This window comes from Papio anubis, chromosome 13 (genome assembly GCF_008728515.1).
Source record: "Papio anubis isolate 15944 chromosome 13, Panubis1.0, whole genome shotgun sequence".
Classification (NCBI taxonomy): Eukaryota; Metazoa; Chordata; class Mammalia; order Primates; family Cercopithecidae; genus Papio; species Papio anubis.
Window position 1 is genome coordinate 91,498,519 of NC_044988.1, and position 17,231 is coordinate 91,515,749.

A 17,231-nucleotide genomic window follows, 5' to 3' on the forward strand; every position below is an offset into this window, starting at 1 on the left:
AAAATTGTAATAGAATAAAATGGAATAATAAAAGCCTTGCACTGAAAAAAGTTTGACCCACAATCTGGAAACTAAACGTAATAAGAAACGTGCGGATTTACGTGCATGCATGAACGTACGGTGGGCGTTCATGCGTGCGGATGCGCGCAGTGGATCAGGCATTATTACGTACGATGAACGTGCACATGCAAGAGGGACGTGACGTGCGTGCGCATTGCCGTGGACGTGGCTTCAGGCATGTGCAAGGCATTTGCGGCGGTTTCAGGCATATTGCGTCTTGTGCGTGGTCCGGACGCCCAGCAACCGCAGGGATCGTGGATCTGCAGCAGTGGACAGCATGCACACGTGGATCGTGGCTCAGGAAAATAGGGACGTGGACACCAGGGGTGGATATGGAATGGACAGGAATGGACGGTGGACGAATGGAAGAATGGAAGGAATGGATCAGGAAGGGTGGATGGACCAGGTGGATGCGCACCGAGCGCATGCGGATGTGTGCGAGGCGTGCGTGATTACGCATGGACGTGCGTGGATGTGCGCCTGCGTGGGGCGTCGGTGTGCGTGTCCGATGCGCTGCGGACGCGGAGGACGTGCATGGACGCGTGCGTGCGGACGTGCACCAGGTACGCCACGGTGACTGGCTGCGCCGTGAGCCGGCGTGGCAGGCATCAACTCACTGGGATGAAAGGGCATCCATGGACATTGCCTGCGTGGTCCTATCAACGTGGTCTATATTGAATCGGCTGCCGCTAACGTGTCCCACGGCCTGGTGGTTTACGCGGCAGTGGTGCGTCTCTCGTTATATAAGAGCTTCGGCTATCCGTGGTTCCAGGATGCGCAGCAGAGTCAGCCGCACGTAATATAATGTGGGCCTCTGGGCTGAGTCCTGATCGTCCCATCCATATCCTGCCAGCAGGTGCCAAGTCTGGTAGGGCAAGGGACAGGGGACATGAGGACAGGGGCAGGGAGGTAGGGAGACACAGGGCAGAGGACGGGGTAGAGGCTGGAAGACAGTGCAATGCCTTGAGATCATCTCTCTGCAAGTTGCACCCAAGTGCAGCCCACAGCGCCCAGCACCTCTCAAACTGCAGCAGGGAGCAAGCTCAAGATCCTCCCACTCCTGTCTCCCTGGAGGTTTGGAAAAATAGTCCTGGCAAGGGGAGGGGGCAACATGCTCATTATAGGAAATAAGCAGCACAATTGCTTTCTGAGAAATCCGCACAGATTTCAGAGCAGCACGGGGGCTTGCGGGCTCTGCGGGCCGTGGAATTCAATATGATATGCTTCAGCCTGTCAGCTAATGGGCTGCGGCTGGACGCCACGTGACCCAGCCTTCCCGGGGACGTTAAATGATGCTGAAAAGTGGCCCAGATTTATTTATTGGGACAGTGCTCCTGCCTGTGGGTGTGTGGGGTAATGACAAGTTATGAAAACAGGTGTGCGTGAGCAAGGGCGGAGGAGCCGGGGATTCCACACTACCCCAGGGCCTCCCTCCTGGCCCTACTGCTGGGTCTGCCACACACTGGGAACATGATGTCCCACCTAGGTGATTCACCTCCCCCTACCCCACCCACAGCATCAGTTTCCCCATCTGTTAAATCCATCCATCCATCCATCCATCCATCCATCCATCCATCCATCCATTATTCCCTCTCACTTGTCATTCATTCATTCCCAGAACACTCCACCTTTTGTGTGCTGAGCCATTTTCTAGATGCTTTGATGCAACTTCCACCAGAAGGACTAGGCATTGCCCTCCGGGAGTTTCAATCCAGCAGGGAGGTGAGATGGCAATTGAACAGCCGCTGTGAGAAGTATTGTCAACCTGGCCTGCTTAAAACCCCTTGAGTGTGTGCCCTTCATCTCCAGGGCCATGCTAAGTTGGAGCTGCCAGCCCTCCCGCCTGGACCCCTGCACCTGCTCCCAGCCCACCCCTCCAAGTACACTCTTGCCCCATCCAAATTGTAAGCTTGGTTATCTTTAAAAACACAAACCCAATGGTGTCATCCTCTGTGCACTCTACAATGGCAAAGAGAAAACTTGCAATGGGGCCTGTGGGGCCTGGCCCTTCTCCTGCCAGCCTCCCCCTGCCCCAGGTCCTGGCCCTACCCTCTGCTGGTAGTGGAGCCCTGCCTGTCCATCAGCACGTTTCCCTGGCCCTTTGGCTCTGGGCAGCCAAGGGCCACATCTGGTTGTGCCCACACCAGGGCCTTGGGGCCCTGAGCCCTTGGGAAATCCTGATGGCAGTGGTGTTGGTGCCCACCAGGGTCCTCCTAGGATGCCCCTCTGTGGGAGGTCAGGGGCAGGCAGAGAACCTGCTCCCCAGAAATGCCTCAATTGATAATCTGGAAAGCACGCTAGACCTTCCAAATAAAAAGGTCTCCACTGCAGACTTAAGAGGCGCACCGTAATTACCTGGGAAGGGCAGGTCAGCTGCCTTTCTTCAAATGTGCATTTTACAAAGTGTTTAATGGATATTTATATGAAAGAGCAGCCTGTTGGGTAAATGCATGACTGTAAATTAGGCTGAGGCCCTCCCCGCTCTGCTGTGCTGGCTGAGCTTGGCCGTCAATGGGGCCTTCGGTCCCTCCCTCCCTCGTTCCTCCTACATGCAGGTCCTGAGGGCCCCTTCTGTGCCAGACCCTGGCTAGGGTGGGATCCAGATATGAGGAGGCACAGCCCTGCCTGGGGTGTACCTGGTAGAGAGTCACCATGAAGTGGCTTAAAGAGACACACCAAGGGGTGAGGGAGCCATCTGCAAGAGCAGAGGCGGTGTGCACCAACAGGCCCACATGGGGAGGGGCATTGGGGCAGAAGAAGGACCCGGATGCAGTGCTGGCCAGGTGACAGAGCAAGCGGCATTTGGGGAGTGGCAAAAAGAGTGAAGAGCCATGAGGGAGTTCACAAGAGCTGGGCAGGGCTGCCCAGTGGGTCCCTGCAGGGGCGCCACTCAGGTTATCCTTGTGTCCCTGTCCTCTGTGCAGAGTGCAGCCTTCATGGCTGCACGTGGTGGTCCTGTTGGTTGGGGAGGGAGGTTGGCCCTGTTGGTGGGGGAGGGAGGAGGCTGGGCCCCAAATAGAAAAGACCCCCCAAATCAGGGGAGGAGTTGAGCTGAACCCTGGTGACAGGAAGCTGTTTTCTATCTGCACGGGGGTGACACAATCAGTTTGGCATCCCAGAAAGGCCACTCTGGCAGCCTGTGGAGAACGGGCTGCAGGCGGAGACAGTTGGCTGCCGGAAAATGGCCCATGTAGAATACATATTTTTCAAAACTATGGCAAAAGGCTAATTCTTTTCATCTGCAAAGATGCTACAAATCAACAAGAAAAGGACCAGTGGAAGAATGGGTGAAGAAAGAGGCTCAACTGCATTCATAAGAAATGAACATTCACGCCGGGCACGGTGGCTCACGCCTGTAATCCCAGCACTTTGGGAGGCTGAGGTGGGTGGATCACGAGGTCAGATCGAGACCATCCTGGCCAACACGGTGAAACTCTGTCTCTACTAAAAATACAAAAAAAGTTAGCCGGGCATCCTGGCATGTGCCTGTAGTCCCAGCTACTCAGGAGGCTGAGCCAGGAGAATTGTTCAAACTCGGGAGGCGGAGGTTGCAGTGAGCCGAGATCGCGGCACTACACTCCAGCCTGGGTGACAGAGAGAGACTCCATCAGAAAGAGAAAGAAAAGAAAAGAAAAAAGAAAAGAAAAGAAAAAAAAGAACGAAGGAAGAAAGGAAAGAAAGAAGGGAAGGAAGGAAGGAAGGAAGGAAGGAAGGAAGGAAGGAAGGAAGGAAGGAAGGAAGGAAAGGGAAGGGAAGGGAAGGAAGGAAGGAAGGAAGGAAGGAAGGAAGGAAGGGAAATTCAATCTGTGATGAGATGCTGCCATGTTTTTTATTTATCAACAGGTGAAAGTTGGCATTCTCACAATACACTGTGTTGGGGAGGGCGGGAAGTACAGAGCACTGGCTCCTCTCATACATCTGGTGGGGCCTAAAGGTGGTCCAACTTAATTGGAGGACAATATAGCAGCAATATTGATTGCAGCTTAAAATGCACGTACCCTTTAACCCAGTGATTCCAGTTCTAGGACACATCGTACATGCACATAAATGCATGTGTCAGAAGAGTCTTGCAACACTTTTTTTGTAATAACAGAAACCCAGAAACAATGGGGACCATTTAAGTAAACTACAATATTATACATAACTAGAGTGCATCGTATAATGGCAGGCCATGACACCATTATAAAATGGAGACCCCGACCAGGCGTGGTGGCTTACGCCTGTAATCCCAGTACTTTGGGAGGCCGGGGCAGGAGGATCACTTGAGCCCAGGAGTTCGAGAACAGCCTGGGCAATATGGTGAGACCCCGTCTCAATATTTAAAAAATAAAAAGAATATGGAAAGGGAGTGAACATTTTCTGGCTGGCCCTGAAGCAGAGAGCTCTTTGCCCTGCACTGAAGGCCCCTCTCTTAATGAGACTTTTGTCCCCTCCCCACCTATCAGGCACCAGGTCGAATGCAGCCTGTGAGTGCAGAGAAAGAGCTAACAAGAGTGGCCTTTCTGGACTGAGCTGAAGCCTGGCGCTGCCCTGGCAGCTTTTCTCCCGACCATGGGGTCGGGAGTCCAGGCTTTGGGGTGGCCCCTCTGGGGGTCATTTGCTCACAAGTCAGTGGCCACAGGTGGTTGAAGCCAAGGGACTTTCTGACCTGCAGTCATGTGGCCAGCTGCTTCCTTCTCCAGTCAGTGGGGCTCTGCACCTGCCCTGGGCTCAAAGCTTCCATGGTGGCCATGTGACCCGGGCAGGGTGGCCTTCTGCGGCCTCGGGCAAGACTCGTAACTTCTCCAAATCTGTTTCCTCAGCTGTATAAGGGGTGAAATTCCACCTGCCTTGCCATGATGGCTGGGGTGACGCTGGCGCCTGGGACAAAGTTGGTCCTCAGCACATGGTCACCTTTTTCTCCACCAGCCTCCTCTCGCTCACTGCCTGGCCCATTTACCCCAGAGAAGGAGGCTGTCTCAGTGATCTCAATGTTGCTCCCTATGTCCCTTCTGCTGTTACCTTGCTGCCAAGCACAACAGCTCTCAAAGGTTGGATCCTCTTGGGCAACCCTAAGTCCTGCCTGCTGTGTGAACCTCACTGAGTTAGGACGTTTCTTCCAGGACTTTGAGTTCAAAGGCTTTGCAGACAGGTTGCTATTCGAGGTCTCTCCCAGGGCCTCCACTTCCACATGTGCCCGGAGCCCATCCCCTCTGCAGAGCCGCCTGCTGCTGCAAGGGGGCCTTCAACACCACGGCACAGCATAGCTGTTTGGAGAGTGGGCTCTGTGAGGCCAAATTCCAAAACCCGCCTGGGCACGGACAACCTGCACCACCTCGGGCACGCCACTGCACGTCAGCTTTGAACCTCAGCTTTCTCTACTGTAAAGCAAGGCGATAACAGGAGTAACCACCCGAGCCTGTTTCTCAGATTAAATGAACTAACGCCATAATGTGCCCTGCATGGGTCTCGGCCTTGTGTGTGCGAGACCCTAGCCATGAATTGAGAATGTGCTTTACATGTCCCCACCCCCACTGTCTATGTTAATTGTGACAGAACTTCCAGCAGCTACAGGAGAAGCCCGATGTTCACAGGGTTCATTGCCTGTGAATCCTTGGCTTTGCGCAAGGCCTGCCCTCCTCAGCAGGGAGCCAGGGGAGCCTGGCTCATCGATGCAGGGTAACTGGAGAGGGCTTGGCCAGAGCCCCCTCTCTAGGCCAGATGGCCCCCTGGAGCGTGGTCTCAGTGCTCTGCTCCGGCCTGGGAAGGGTCGGCACTCTTGCCGGGACCTCCAGCCCCTACCTCCTCAGGGGAAAATGTCAGCCGGCTTTGGACTCAGTTTTCCAGGTGATGGGGAAACTGCCCGTGGAGCTTGGAGCTGAGCGGTACCCAGGCCACAGAGCCTAGGATTGGCTTTCTTGGCGAGAAGGCACAAGATTCCCCTAGCTCCCCTGTGGCTCTGGAGTCAGGAGATCCACGTGACCTCCATCTGCTCCAACTCAACCGAGAAAAGGCGATGCGGGCGGGGGCGCTGTGTGCGGCCCAGAGAGAACCACGGTCATTTCCTTGGCGCAACCATTTTTTGTGAAGATTGAAGGGGAGAAAAACGTTATTCTACTGAAACAAATAGGAATTGTGGCAAAAACAACACTATGTGTTCGCCAAATCTCATTTTATTTTTGTCTGCTTGGGTGCCCAGGAAGGGCGCATGTCCCACTGTCCCAGCACTTCCATCCGGGCCGCGGGACTGGCTTCTGGCCAAGGGCTTGTGGGAGGAGGTGGAGTCAGCCCCTCCCTGAACAGCATCCCCTGAGGACCCCTCCTGCCCTCTCATCTTGCCAGAAGCAACTGGGAGGCGTGGTTGAGGAGAAAGAGACCAGCGCCTCTCTGTGGAGAGCCATCCTGAGATCCAGCAGACTCACATGAACCTTTGATTTCGCACGAAGTAAACCTCCGCTGTGTTAAGCCACGGAGCCCCGTGGGTTTGTTGTCTTTTCAGGGTAGCCTAACCTAGCCTGGCTAATATGCGGATGTCATATCGAGCAGAATGCAGTATTTACAGGACTTTTAAAGCTAAAACAAGTGGCTTCAAATAAATGTCTGCTTGTAGCTGGCCTCTCTGGGACATGCCCTCAGGTTTCTGACCTGTCAACGTCTGGGGTCAGTCTCCTCCCAGCACAGCTGGCGATGGATCCAGTGACCCACTGATGCCACCCCTCCTCCCCCGCCGCTGGCTCTGGAAATAGCTCAAAGCAGGTTTATTTAAGTGGTGGGTGAGGAGCTATGACGGGAAATTCTTCAGTGGATCCTGTCATCCACCCTGGGTATCAGATGATTAGCGCCCAGTGACAGGTGAGCCCAGGGCCGGGCGCGGAGGCTTCCAGCAGCCGTTCTACCAGGGGCGACAGAGGCCAGGCGATGGACTAGATGTCTGTGTCCCTCCCAAATTCATCTGATGAAATCCTAGCTCCTTTTAGGGAAGTGGGCCCTTGGGAAGTGACTAGGTCATGAGGGTGGAGCCCTTGTGAACAGGAATAGTGCCCTGGGAAGAGACCCTAGAGATCTCTGTCACTCTCTTCCTACCATGTAAGGATACAACCGCTCTGCAAACCTGGAAGAGAACCCTCGCCAGGACCCAACCATGCAGGGACTGTGATCTTGGACTCGCAGGCTCCAGAACTGGGAGAAATAAAATTTCTGTTGTTTATCCGCCGCCCAGTCTACGGTACTTTGTTATAGCAGCACAAATGGATTAAGACACCAAGCCAATCTCCGGAGGGGGGTGTCACAGCTACTCCCTGGGCCCAGTGTGAGCCAGCCAGCCCAGCACCTGAGCACCGGTGCCAGCATGATGCACACATCCTCCAGGGCAGGGCCTGGGGTCCCAGCTGGGCTCAGGTGACCTTGGATGAGTTACTTTTGGGCCCCCAGCTTAGTGAAAACCTGCAATTTACCCCACAAGTAAAAAATTAGAAAGGATGATGGCATTTTAAGCTTTTTTTCTTACATGCAACCCCAATATATAAAACAGCTAGCTGAGCTGCTCTAAGATTCCGTGGGATCTAGCTTGAAAACCCCTGGGCCAGAGGCTCTCTGGGTTCCCTTCTGTAGGTATTTGGTGAGGTGATGGGCTGAGGGTGGTGCTGGCTTCCGCCCCATCCCTCTGATCACACAGGGCAAAACCAGTTCCTTCATTGAAGAGGCCTTAACTTATGTCCTAACTTGCTGGGTATTGGGGGCAAGACCCCTCCCCTCTCTGGGCTTCCCTTGCCTCATGCGTAATATTGAAAGGCAGGCATCAGCAGCTGCGGATACACCCTTATTGTAAAGCCCATCAAGTAAGAATGGGAAAGCTGCAGTTGTCTGGGTTAAAGACAGAGGTGGGGCCTGAGCCCTGAGGGGATCCTGTGGGGCAGGCAGCATTGTGAAAGGGCTCCTTGTGGCCTCCACAGTCCCCACTCCATCCTCCAAAGACATGCCTGGCCCAAGCCAGCCCTAAGCTCTCACATTGCCCTAGCTGCCTCCCCTCCAGGCTGCAGGGCCACGGGCAGGCAACCCCGGGTTTCTCCAGCAGAGAGTGGCATGACAGCTCTGCCACACTGCAGTGCCATGACCTGTGACACAGGAGCCTGGGACCGAGGTGCTGGTACATCTGAGGAATGTGCAGAATCTGAATGGGTCATTAAAAAGTGAACTGGGATCCAGAGGACCACAGGGGTTACCCGTGGGAACAGGGCCTACCTAAGTGGCCTTCCTGGGCGTCGGGGGGGAGCCATGTGAAATGAACCTTTCTCTGATGCCAATGGGTGAGGGGATTTCCAGGGAGCTGGGGTCTCACTTTGTTTTTAACTCAAGGCCATCTGCTTTCCACTTGCCAAATATTCTGAAATATTCAGAGCAGATACATGCTGCGCCCCAAGGGTAGAAGGGGAGGAGGGGTGATAGGAGGAGGAGGGGCCTCCGTTCCAGGGACAGAGCCGCCAGCAGCCCCAGGAATCGCCTCTTTGGTGCAGGGTGAATGGTTTAGTTCTCTAGGGAGGCACCTGCCTCTAGCTTTCCCCGTGAGGGTGAAACGTGCAATGCTCACTGGCCTAGCCCGAGTGGAGCACTGTGGCTCCCCTTGCACACGGGAAGCTGTAAGGGGCTATCCTGTCTCCCAGGGCAGCCAGAGTCTCTGACCAAACTCTAGGGACAGATCCCTCCCTCCCTACGGGAGACTGTCCCCAGCAGATCAAGGGTTGAAAGATTTTCCAAACCCCTCCCTCTGCCTCCCCCAGGATCTCACAGTTTCCTTGAGGCAATATTTAGCTTCCTAGGCAAATATTAAGCATTAAGGGAGAAAAAAAATTAAAAGGTGTCCTTTTTTCACAACTGACCCCAAGTGAACAAGCATTGTCCACCCCGGTGGATTTGCTGTCAAAAATTATCGTGCAGAACAAACTGTCAGTACTTCGCAGTCGTTTATACAATGAGCCTGTGTTTAGCAACACTCAGCTTCGTTTTATTATTGCGTTTTACGAAGTTGCCAGGACAACTGAGGCCAAGTAACAGAACCTTGACTTTATGCGCCATGAAAATTTAATAAAGAATTTTTAAAGGCTTTTAAGAGGCAGGAGCTGCAGTCTCTTAAAGGCAGAGCTCAGCACAGAGTCGGCAGGGCTGGAGCATGTGAGGTCTTTCACCAGACCTTCAGGAGCCTCCGCTGTCAGGGGCGTGGAGGTGGGCAGACGTATTTCCTGGCATCCGTCTTGTTTCCACATGTCGAGACCCTTCCTTTTCTCAACAGACACATATTAAGACACTTCCCAGGTGCCAAGTCCCACACCCGGCTCTTTACATACATTACGACGTGATCCCCACTATCTAGGCAAGGAACAGGGATCAGAGAGGTAAAGTCACTGGCCCATGGTCATTTAGGGAGAGTGCAACAGACAGAACAAAGTTCATATGAAGGTCTGACTGCAAAGCCCTCGCTTTCCAGAACAGTTCACAACCTCCTCTGGGATTGTTGGCCCTCACTTTGCCCATTCTGATGCAAGAGGTTCTGAAGGGAAAATATCCCTGCGGTCTGCGAGAGGCCTCGGGGAGAAGACAGTGTTCTGTGGCCCAAGACTGGGTCCTGGTTGGAATCTTAGCAAACACCTTCATGTTGGAGGAAATGTTTCCTGTGAGCCTCTTGGTAAGCACAAGACACTACTGCAGGGCTGCAAAGAGCCCTTTCCACTCCGCTCTCTAAGTAACACTCGGAAGCCAATCACCAGAAATGAGAAAAACATCGCAATTTTGACATTTTCTATCAAAGCTTATAGGTACTCTGTGTGTGTGTGTGTGTGTGTTTAAGCATTATGCTATGTGGTTTTCCCAGTTATATAAAAATCAAGACATTGGGCTACTAGAGATAAAGGTAATTGAAGATGTGGCCTATTCTGCTGAGCTCCTTCATCTCCGGGAACAGAAAAAAATTTAGACTTATTTTGTGAGGGAGAAATTCATATGCCATATGGGAAAATTTCTCTCACATTCATCAAACCAAATGGGAGACTGGCAAAAATATCCATCAAGGCGAGGTGGATTTCAGGTTAATACACACGGTGGTGAATGATCCCTCCGTGTGAGGAGGACGGTGCTCTCGGCCATGGGGAATGCCAGCTCCCTACCGGGAGAGCCATCATTTCTGAGCTTTCAGGGAAGATACTCCTGTGCTGGCCATTGCAAGCCCAATTCTCAATTATAGGGCCAAGGAGTAGAGGACATTAGTCAAGAAATGGGAAAAAAATTAAGCTATTCTGGAGGGACACTCTGCCAATCACAAGGCACATTCCGGGTGTCAGAGGAGCAGCAGGAATCATTTCTCAGCCTACGAATGTCTTTAAACATGTGGGAATGAAGGGGAGGTGGGGGGTGGCGGGGGAGGGCAGGAGGAGCTGACCAGTGTGGTTTTGTCTGTCTTGATGGATAACATTATTCAAGAAAGAGTTTTACCTTCATCCCTTCACTTTGTAGGAAGCCAGTAGCCAGGCTGAAGATAACGCTACGTTTGGGCAGCGCCTTGGTTTTACAAAACACTTTCACACTGATGACATTTTCTGTGATCTCGTCTTATGCACCCAAAGATCAAGTGAGACAGGACTGGCCACTCTCACTAAGTGGCTGGGAGATCTGGAGCCCTTGGGGTGTACCCACAGAGCCTTCCTGGGGTGCTCGGCAGGAAGAGAACAGATCAGAGAGCCTTAAGCTAAGTCCCCAGAACTGAGTGGAGCAAACACCCAGCCTCTGCGGGACGTGGGTTTCCACACCTGCAAAATTGGGTGTTTTGGGGAGTGTTAAGGCACCGTGCAGAACCGAGGAAGTGCCGAGGAAGGAGTGTGGGATCTGGAGCCAGCTGGCGGCCTCAGGCGGATCCTGGCTCTGCACTTCACCAGCACGAGACCTCGAGACCTCAAGACCTCGGTCAGTCACTAAGCCTCCTGGAAGCCAGTTCCCCGCCCCCGGGTAAACAGAGTGCCCAGTGATCCTCATTCTTCGTTGGGTTGAATGGATCTAGAAGTGCTTTGTAAACTGGGAAGGATTGAGCATGTGCTGATAAAAACACGTAGGAAAGGGCCTGGGGTCTAGAAAGGCATGGAACACCATTTCAAGTGTCTGTGCCCCTATCCTCCCACTCCATCCGCCTGACTACCTACATGCACGTCAGGAAGACCTGCTGAGAGCTCAACAACCCCACACCAACTCAGGGCAATGCAGAGTTGAAAGGAGGCTGGCCAGCCGGCTGGAGGGGTGTTAGTGAGGACCGTCCAGCCTGGCGTCCTGTCTCTGAGATTGAGAGGGGGTGCCCATGGGTACGCAGCCCAGGCCTGGCCACAAAGGGCCGTGGATAGACACCTAGAGTCAGATGGACACAGGGCAGCTGCCATGTCCCAGGGAGCCAACAAGGCAGCCGGGGATGTAGAGATGTTCAGCAGATCAGCTTGGCAAGGTTTAGAAATCTGTGCTTCTTAAAGACACCTGCAGGCGAAGCGGAAAACAAGCGTGATAACACTGTCTCCTCTCCCGGGGTCTGCTAAACGTTCCTATTCACAGCAAGCACCTGCTGGCCCCTGCTCTGTGCCAACATGGACCCAGCACATGCCTGACCCTGCAGGAACTCACAGCTGGGTGGGAACCAATGCTGTGGTCCCACAGTGCACACGCCAATACAGGAACTTTCCAGTTCTTGGAAGTAGAAGGAAGAAACCGCTCACTCTGTTTGGGGGATTGCAGCAGGGACACTGGAACTGAACTGAAAGTCTGTTTGCCACTGGGCAGAGGAAGGTCATCCCAAGCAGAGGGGCCAGCAAGACAAGGGTGGTGGGAAATAGCACATCCTCCTCCTGTCTCATGACAACAGATACGAACAGTCCTGGGAGCAGGGGTCGGACAGGGGCTCAGGGAGGCTGCAGAGGTGCAGGTCTCAGGTGTGGGCCCTAGGATGGAAAGAAAGAAAGGGTGCCAATGAGGGCTGCTTTCAATAGGTGACTGGACGTCAGCTCTGTGGCTCTCCAAGTTCCTTCCAGATTGATGGGGATGGAGGGTAGGGTGGAGGGGTAAGAGGCAGGGAGGCAGTGGAAGCCCAGGTGAGAGACCATGTCTGAGTTCAGGGGAGTGGACAGAAGCCGGGAGGAGAAGTAAGAGGAATCCAAGTGGTTCATTTCAGGGATGGACGCTTCTCTCTCCTGAGGCCCTGCCTCTGCCCATGGGGAGGGGTCTGTTGGGACCAGCACTTGCTAACAGCTGCACTGAATCCAGCGGGTCTTTATAAGCACCCATTGCAGACTCCATTTTGGCCAGGCCGTGAGGACAAAGCTCCTGCCCCTAACAACAGAAACGCTGAACCTGTGCCCCTAGGAGGTTGGAAGGAAGGGAGCAGGTAGGGTCAGCATGGCAGGAGCAAGGAGGCTGCCCAGGGGCACACCCAAAGAAATGGTGGGTGAGCCCCATTCTGTGGGTCTGCCCTGTTCTCTTGATGCTTCCCTTCCCAGATTGATCCCACTAACTTGTCATACTTGGATGTGAAACCCCAAACTGAGCACAGGCTGAGCCTGATCTTCTTACCCGTTCATTCCAAGCCCCCAGAGTGCCCAGCTCTTCAGGAACTCAGCCAGTGGACTAGGGAGAGGATCCGTGTGGCTGGACTGTGTGTGCATTGAGGGTGGGGAGAGACAGACATCAGTAGGAGGGGGATGGGGCAGGAGAGGGGTAGGGAGAAGACGCTAGAGATGGATCCTGAGGGCCCTTCCAGGGACAGAGCTTATCCTGCAGCAAAGCACAGGGGTGCCCAGCTATGTGCCTCTGGGCCGGCCGGACTGCCGGCTCTGCTTCCTGTCCTCTCAGAGGAAGAAACCATCTGCTTTTGCTATTGCTTCAATTACATCCAATAAAACGAGTGGCCGATTACCAAAGGGGTAAACACAGTGGGGCTTCTTATTAGGAACAGAGGAGGCGGGGTGAGTCAGCTATCACTCATTCTGATAATGGAGCAGCCTCTGGTTGAACTGAAAAGGGGCAATCTGTCACGACTGGCCTCTCATAAAACCACAGCCTCGTTTCTCTAACAATCACCAGGGAGGCTCGCTGCCCTGCGGGTGGGTGGGGCTATCAGGGCCTTGTCTGCAGAGGAGGGGGCTGTTCCCGGGATAAAGGGGCCATGGTGGGCGGAGCGGCCCGCCTTCAGATGATGGCAGGGGTGGGAGAGGCCCTCACCAGGAGAGCTGATGTTTTCATATCACCCCAGACAAGGTGGCTGGAATTCAACCTCTTGATTTTATTTTTCAAAATATTCAACGTGCTTCGTTGGTTTTAGACCTGAACATTGCACTCCACTTTGGCAAGCAAGTGCTTTCTGAAGACCAATTTCAAGAAATGGTGTCACGTGAGAGTTTTGTTAAGACTTTTGGTGGCTCCCAGCTGATGACAAGTGTGCCCAGAGGTGCTTACTCTGGTCTTTCTCTGGAAAATCCATTTGTTCTGCCAAAAGGGACTGGGAGAGCTACATGGGGACTTCAAACATTGTTTCTCACACTGGACCATTTAGGAGCCCTGATTGCCTTGTCCCATGCCACCAGACCGTGACGGACCCCAGGCAGCCCTGCACGGAGTAGAGCTGCAGGATCTCTACTTGGAGCTGAATTCATGCTCACCCAGGGACAAGGAGCCGAAGACAGACACACCTAGACCAAGTCCTGACTACGTGGCCTCATGGGCCTTCCTTTCCTCATCTGAAAGGGGAGCAGCGTTACAGACCTGCCCTAGTACCTGGGGAACTGAGCCGATGACACCTCCACAGCACCCCACGTAGAGGACACTCGACACACTTCAGGAGGCACATCCTGCCTGTGCTACCTTCCCACTTGTCCTGCCTTCTGCTTGGGAAAATAAAGTCATTGCAAAAGTCTGCTGTCACTGAACACCCCAGAGTGGGCTCTGCAGGGCTCAGTTCCACGGCCCCTCTCGGCTGGGGAAGGGCAGCGGCCTTTGGGCTCTGCTAGCAGCAGGGAAGGGGCGCTGCACGGAAGCCACACCGCGGGGGAAACAGGTTTTCCTCCTTGAGAAGATGAGCTCCTGGCAAGAAGGAGCGCCAGGCAAGGATGAACAGAGCAGCCCCTGCTCTGAAATCGCTTGCCAACAATTGGAGACATCTTGGATTAACAACCTTGTCTTTGGGTTTAAAAATATTCTGGGGAGGGCGGATTCAAGTAACTTGTTTCCACAGATGCTTTTGAGTACCTGTTATGAACCAGGTCAACTGCTCTTATCAGTTTGGGCCAGGAGTCAGGACAGGATGTTGGAAGGAAGGAGGAGAAAGTCTCAGGAGTTTGTTTGGGATGCACCTCTGCCTCCCAGGACCCTCTCCCTTGCCATGCACTACCAGCATTTTCTGAGTCCTGCTGTGCACCACACCAGGCACAGTACTAGTGCCTCAAAGACTTTTCTCCACCTCACTTGGAGCATGATCATTGGCTCTTCCCAGGGCCTCTCAGCATCCTTTAAAAGGATCCCCCAGGAAAGGGCCACATTAACCTCAAATCCAACCACACTCTGGAGAGCGTGGCTTTGCCAAGTCCTGTCTGCCTGTCTTCAACGGGCCCTGGACCTTGACATGCCCAAGGCTGTTTCCAAAATGCCACGTTCCGCTGCCTCTGAGGCGTTTCCTCTGAGCGGGGGCTACCTGGGGATACAGATGGAGACAAGGAAAGGGTCCCATGGAAGAGAAAGCACGAGCTCCCCTGTCCCTGGCACCAGGTCTGACATACTAGTGTATGTCCTCTTGCTCTGGTTCTTATCCATGTCTGATTTCCTTCCCTCATCCAGGGCTCCCAGCACAGTGCTGGGCATGCAGGGACCCCTGGCAGTGCTTGTTGTGGACACACTGGCCACGTGACCAGCACCCCACCTATGCAGGGGCCCACTCAGACTATCTGGTCAGGGAGGCTAAAGATGGGATTCCTGCTTTGGGGTCACAGTCAAACAAAATCAAACAAAATGACCTCCGAGGCTCCTGCCAGCTCTGAGGCTCCAGGAGTCTTAGTTACTTCTTAATTAATTATTTCTTAATTAATAACAAACCAAACATTGCAGCAACAGGCAAAGCTAATGAACTAAATGAGGCTAATCTGTTCACTACACCCATGTAGCACATGCCTGGGATGGGAGATTCGCAGACGCCTACTTGATATTTCCACTTCCTTCTCTCGGAACGGGACGCAGGAAATAAACACGACGTTCTCGGGCTTTTCCCGGTGGGCACGCGGAGGCCCCGGCAGCAGATCCCAACACTCAGCTTCCTCTCCACAGCTCCGGGCCTTAGGACCGACTGTGTCCTGTGCCCCAAACACAACAGATTTGCCCCAGTTGGTGCTTCCTGTGAGCCCAGAATAGAAGGTGCCATCTGTCATGTTTTAGATGTCACATGTCCACTGATGACTCGAAAACAGGGTGTATCACCAGGAGGTGTGAGGAGGAAGGCAGGTGAGAACCAGCCAGCCTGGTGAAGCACAGCTCAGACGCACACAGAGACAGTTCGTGGGGACCTCAGCCGGGCCCCTCGGCAGCCTGCCTGCCATTCCTCTGCAGGCAGAATGCCTGGGGCTCTCCAGCCCTGAAAGCCGCTCTGGTCTTCCGTCTTCGGGAGGACAGAGTGGCCCTCAGGACAGGGTATGTCGGGGAAGGGAGAGCTTATTGGCGCAGCTGGTGCGGGGTGGGGGGTTGTCCCCTGCTGGCTGGGCCGATGGGGAGGGCTCCTGGGGAGTGGCACGGTGCGGGGGCCGGCCCCCCGACGGGACGCCTCGGCCACACACCAGGCGCTTTTCATCCAGCAGGGACAGGTGGTACTCGCAAAGGTCGATCAGCGAGGCCACCTGCTCATGAAGTGGCAGCATCTTGAACTTCCTCTGAGCCAGGACAAAGAAAGCTTCTACGAAGGCCTGCAGACACATCCCTGTGAACAAAGAGACTGGATGAGGGGGTGCACACAGCTGCCCTGCACTGCCCTGGGAAGGCCCATCTCCAGCCACAAGGGTGTCAGCAAGAGCTAGCCCTGCTCCCCACCACCGTCTCCATTCCAGAAACTCCTAACGGGGCTAACTCACAGAGTGCCCACCAGGCCAGCCCTGCCCACCAGGCACTAGCTGGGCATTTTACGGCCATGTGCAGACCCAATCTCTCACACAGCCCTGTGAAGCAAGTTCGATTAACCCTATTTTACAGATGAGGAAGTTGAGTCTCAGGGACATGGAGAGACCTGGGGAAAGTTATATAAGATTTAAACCTAGCTCAAAGCCTTGTAAAATGTCCACAATGAAATGCCCCCATTAAAACCCAGCTCCCGGCCAGGTACAGTGGCTCACACCTATAATCCCAGCACTTTGGGAGGCCAAGGTGCGTGGATCACTTGAGGTCAGGAGTTTGAGACCAGCCTGGTCAACATGGAGAAACCCCATCTCTACTAAAAGTACAAAATTTAACCGGGCATGGTGGCACATGCCTATAATCCCAGCTACTCAGGAGGCTAAGGCAGGAGAATCATTTGAACCTGGGAGGCAGAGGTTGCAGTGAGCTGAGATCGTGCCACTGTACTCCAGCGTGGGTGACAGAGCGAGACTCCATCTCAGAAAACAAAAATTAAAAAAACCCCAGCTTCTTAACTTTTATAATCAGGGAACAAGGTTATGAAGACATGAAGATAAACCCGGTTTGACAGCAAAATTCTATCTGATAATAGAGATGCTGGTTACATGGGTGTGTGCATGGGTGTGTGCTTTTGTCAAAATGCACTCAAATTGTGCCTTAAGGCTCATGCATTTTGCTGTCTGCAAATTTTACCCCCAAAAGTAAAATAAACCCAACTGTCATTTCTCTGGCCCAAATTGTATTCTGGAAAGAATAAATAGTCATGCCTACAACACCCCTGGAATGCTCTACCCTGGCTTTGTCTTATAATCGTCTACTTATCTTTGGGACCTGAGCTCAAAATCACTCATTCAGGAAAACCTTCCCTGATCCCCAGTTTAGACCTGGCCCCCGGTACAGGATTCCTGCACTTCTCTTTGCAGCACCGGCTGCGGCTTGCTCTGTGTCTGTTTGTGTGGTCTCCATCCTCCTCTCTGGACTGTGCGCTTCCTGTGCTGCCCAGAGGTGCTCAATATAGATGAATGAGT

General features: G+C 53.6%; 1 protein-coding gene across 1 annotated transcript in view; it reads right to left on the reverse strand.

Moving 5' to 3' along the window:
- Positions 1-8,996: 8,996 nt before the first annotated feature.
- TTLL11 (tubulin tyrosine ligase like 11) overlaps positions 8,997-17,231 on the reverse strand; it is a 274,108-nt gene continuing 265,873 nt past the window's right edge. The window contains exon 9 of the mRNA XM_003911285.4: positions 8,997-16,012. Within this exon, the coding sequence (XP_003911334.3) occupies positions 15,720-16,012 (293 nt within the window). The 3' untranslated portion in view covers positions 8,997-15,719. The remainder of the gene's footprint in view (positions 16,013-17,231) is intronic.